A 4,259-nucleotide genomic window follows, 5' to 3' on the forward strand; every position below is an offset into this window, starting at 1 on the left:
GATGTTGGAACCTACTGTTAAATTAAACTTTTATTGCCTATTCTGAGTTAAACCCAGTGTTAAACCCTGACAATACAAAGCAAACAATAGTGGCTTCAGTGACTTTAGCTTAGGAGATTAGGCAGAGTTTTCTTCCACTAGACCTTCTGCTCTAGGAATAGCAGCAAGTGGTTATAAAACCTCTTGACTTTTCTTTCCATTTTTGTTCTCTTTTTATCCCCCCCTTCCTTTTCTAAATCATCTGGATGGGGGAAAATGATGGGTAGTATGGTGTCAGGTACATTATTGGCACATAAAAATGTCTTGAATTTTTCTCCTGCTAGTAGCTACTCATAATGCTGCCTCCTGATAATGCTGCTTAATCTTGATGCTATTTGTGGAAAACCTGTACCTATCTAGAAAGCAGGCCACTGAACTAATCGTTTTTGACTAGGCCCGGTAAGCTGGGCTTAACCCTTTGAATAATCCTTATTAGCTATATATAGTAATAATGGTTACTTATCATAGGGTTGCTGTGATGAATACATTAAAAGACATTTGTAATAAAGTACCACATTCTTGGTATAGAGTTAAGAGCCTAATATATGTTTAATTAACCTTTTGGAATAATAAGAAGCAGAAGACCTTAGGCTCACTAAGAAGAAGAATTAGGACAAATAAAAGTAGGCAGTATTTTCTACAGTAGATATTACTATGTGGAAAATTTTGATTTTATCTGGTAATAGGGAAAACAAACAAATTATGAAGAAATTTTAAGAAAATTAGTGAATGAAAAACCAGTAGGAGGTGATTACTTTGGAAACACATTTCAAAAGTTAGCCACAGATGGTTATTTTAAGAGTAGAAAAAAGGAGAATGACTATTCATACATCCTGGGCTTAAGCTAGGCCCCATAAGAGCATTTATGGTCTCAGAACAAGTTTATAGCTCAGCTGTCTTGGAATAAAAGTGTGACATACTGTTTTTTTGTGGTTTATATAAAAGCTATATGGTAGTAACAGCTTTAGGGTATCAGACACTAAAATTTTCTGTTCATATTTTAGGTGATTTAAGGACTAGTTAGACATGGAGTGTAAATTCACTTAATTTTATGGGGAACTGATTCCCTCTTTAGAAAGTAAAACAATTTACTGAGGTTTCCATCATTGTGCTTACTCTTTTTCTCTTTCTCTGAGCCACAGTGTAAGGACATGGGAGATTAAAACACCACCACTACTGTAATTGAAATTAATGACAGCCTTTATGTTTTAATGTTTCTTAATTTATATTTTTAAAATGTACATCTTCTAGGCTTGCCGTATCCCAAACAAGCAGCTCTTCTCACTAAATGCGGGAGAACGAGGATGTTTTTGTCTCGCTTTCTCTCACAATGGAAGAATATTAGCAGCAGCCTGTGCCAGCCGGGATGGATATCCTATTATTTGTGAGTAATAATCCTATCTGTTTAATTTGATTGAAATATTAATAGACAACAATCTTTGGTTTTTAAAATTCATTGAAATCTTAATTGGAGTAATTGCCCAGCACTACTAAATTAAATCGATTTCTTCAAGTAAAGTAACAGTTTTTTATAATAATTTTACATTTTTCTCTACAATATGTGTTCAAAAGTAGAATGAGAATGATTAAATGAAGGCGAGGGTAAATTTTAAAACATGCAAGATATTTTTTTCAATTATAGTTGACATTCTGTTTTATTTTATATTAGTTCCAGGTGTACCACATAGTGGTTAGACATATGTGTAATTTACAAACTGATCCCCCTGATTAGTACCCACCTGGCACTATACGTAGTTATTACAATATTATTGACTATATTTCCTAGGCTGTACTTTACATCTCCATTAATATTTTCTACCTACCAGTTTGTACTTCTTAATCCCTTCACCTTTTCACCCAGTCCTCCAACCCCCCTCCTATTTGGCAGCCATCAGTTTGTTCTCTGTATCTATGAGTCTTTTTCTGTTCTTTTTGTTCATTTATTTCGTTCTTTAGATTTCACATATAAGTGAGATCATATATATTTGCCTTTCACCGTCCGACTTATTTCACTTTGCGTAATACCCTGTAGGTCCATCCCTATTGTCTCAAATGGTAAGATTTCATTCTTTTTTATGGCCAAGTAATATTCCATAGTAGATACGTATCACATCTTTCTCCAGTCTGTTAATGGGCACTTAGGTTGCTTCTGTATCTTGCTACTGTAAATAATGCCTCAATGAACATAGCGGCACATATATCTTTTCAAATTAATGTTTTGGATTTCTTCGGATAAATACCCAGAAATGGAATTGCTGGGTCATAAGGTAGTTCTATTTTTAATTTTTTGAGGCACTTCCAGACTGTTTTCTGTAGTGGCTGCACCAATTCGCAATCCCACCAATAGTGCATGAAGGTTTCTTTTCTCCACATCTTCACCAATACTTGTTTTTTGGGTTTATTGATGATAGCCATTCCAACAGGTATGAGGTGATATCTCATTGTGGTTTTAATTTGCATTTTTCTGATGACTACTGATGTTGAGCATCTTTTCATATGTCTATTGACCATCTCTATGTCATCTTTTGGAGAAATCTCTGCCCGTTTTTTAATTGGATTATTTGTTTTTTTGTTGTTGAGTTGTATGAGTTGTTTATAAATTTTGGATATTAACTCCCTATTGTGTCATTGGCAAATATCTTCCTCCATTCAGTAGGTTGTCTTTTTGTTTTGTTGATGGTTCCTTTTGCTATGCAAAAACTTTTTAGTTTGATGTAGTCCCATTTGTTTATTTTTTCTTTTGTTTCTCTTGCCTGAGGAGATATAACAGAAAAAATATTACTAAGAGCAGTGCCAGAGAGTTTATTGGCGGTGTTTTTTTCTAGGAGTTTTATGGTTTCAGGTCTTACATTTAAGTCTATAATCCATTTTGAGTTTATTTTTGTATACAGTGTAAGAAAGTGGTCTGATTTCATTTTTTTTTTTCCGCATGTATCTGTCCAGTTCTCCCAACACCATTTATTGCATAGACTTACTTTACTTCATTGTATATTCTTGCCTCCTTTGTCATAGATTAATTGATCATATGGGCTTGGGTTTATTTCTGGGCTCTCTGTTCCATTGTTTGTTTTTATGCCAGTACCATGTTGTTTTGATTACTACAGTCTTTCTTAGTTTCTTTCTTCATTGCCTTATAATTTTCCAAGTACAAGTCTTTTACCTCTTTGGTTAAATTTATTCCTGGGTATTTTATTTTATTTTTTTTATGCAATTATAAATGGGATCGTTTTCTTAATTTCTCTTTCTGAAAGTTAATTATTGGTTTATTAATTTATAATGACAGTTTTACTTCTTCCTTTCCAATTTGGATGCCTTTCATTTCTTTTTTTTTTTGTCTGATTGCCATGGCTGTACTGCATTGAATAAAATGGTTAAAGTGAACATCCTTGTCTTGTTCCTGATCTGAAGGAAAATGCTTTTAGCTTTTCCCCATTGAATATGATGTTGGTAGCTGTTGGGTTTGTCATATATGGCTTTTACTGTGTTGAGAGTAAAAGAGTAAAAACTACTCTGCTGAGAGTTTTTATCATACAGGGATGCTAGATTTCGTCAAATGACTTCAGCATCTATTGATATGAACATATGATTTTTATCCTTCATTTTGTTTATGTGGATTTCATATAAGTTGATTTGCTTATACTGAACCAACCTTGCATCCCAGGAATAAATCCCACTCAATCATGGTGTATGATCCTTTTAATGCATTGTTGAATTCAGTTTGCTGATATTTTGAGAATTTTTGTGTCTATGTCCATCAGGGATACTAGCCTATAATTTTCTCTTTTTGTAATGTCTTTGTCTGGTTTTGGAATCAGCATAATCAAAGCCTCAGGAAGACTTTTGTAAGCATTCTTTGTTTTACATATAGGAGTTTGGAAACATGAAATATCTTGAGGAATTTTAGTCCAAAGTGATTGGTCGATAGCAGTGATAATTTGTATACCAAAGCCCTCAAATTTGTTATGCACTAGAGTGATAGTAATTGGCTCAGGAGTACGTAGATGAAGACTTCTCATTATGATAGAGAAGTCAGCAGAGGCCAAAAACCCACTCCCAAATTTCCTTTAAATATATAGGAAACTGTATTAAAAAGAGTAATTATTTATGTCTTTAAAGGTTGTGTGTGTGTGTGTCTGTGTGTGTGTAGATGAGCATTGTCTTATACTCTTCTAGATTTAGAGGCATTAATATTTTCCCTTCCTGCTTAATAATGAAAACCA

At 33.6% G+C, this 4,259-nt stretch overlaps 1 protein-coding gene across 8 annotated transcripts in view; it reads left to right on the top strand.

The window, feature by feature from the left end:
• Positions 1-4,259, top strand: part of AHI1 (Abelson helper integration site 1) — a 164,546-nt gene that overhangs the window by 30,622 nt on the left and 129,665 nt on the right. For all 8 annotated transcript variants that reach the window (XM_025049273.1, XM_015592141.2, XM_025049275.1 and 5 more), the window contains one exon: positions 1,291-1,423. In XM_025049273.1, coding sequence (XP_024905041.1) covers positions 1,291-1,423 — 133 coding nt within the window. The remainder of the gene's footprint in view (positions 1-1,290; positions 1,424-4,259) is intronic.

This window comes from Pteropus alecto, unplaced genomic scaffold (genome assembly GCF_000325575.1).
Source record: "Pteropus alecto unplaced genomic scaffold, ASM32557v1 scaffold185, whole genome shotgun sequence".
Taxonomy (NCBI): Eukaryota; Metazoa; Chordata; class Mammalia; order Chiroptera; family Pteropodidae; genus Pteropus; species Pteropus alecto.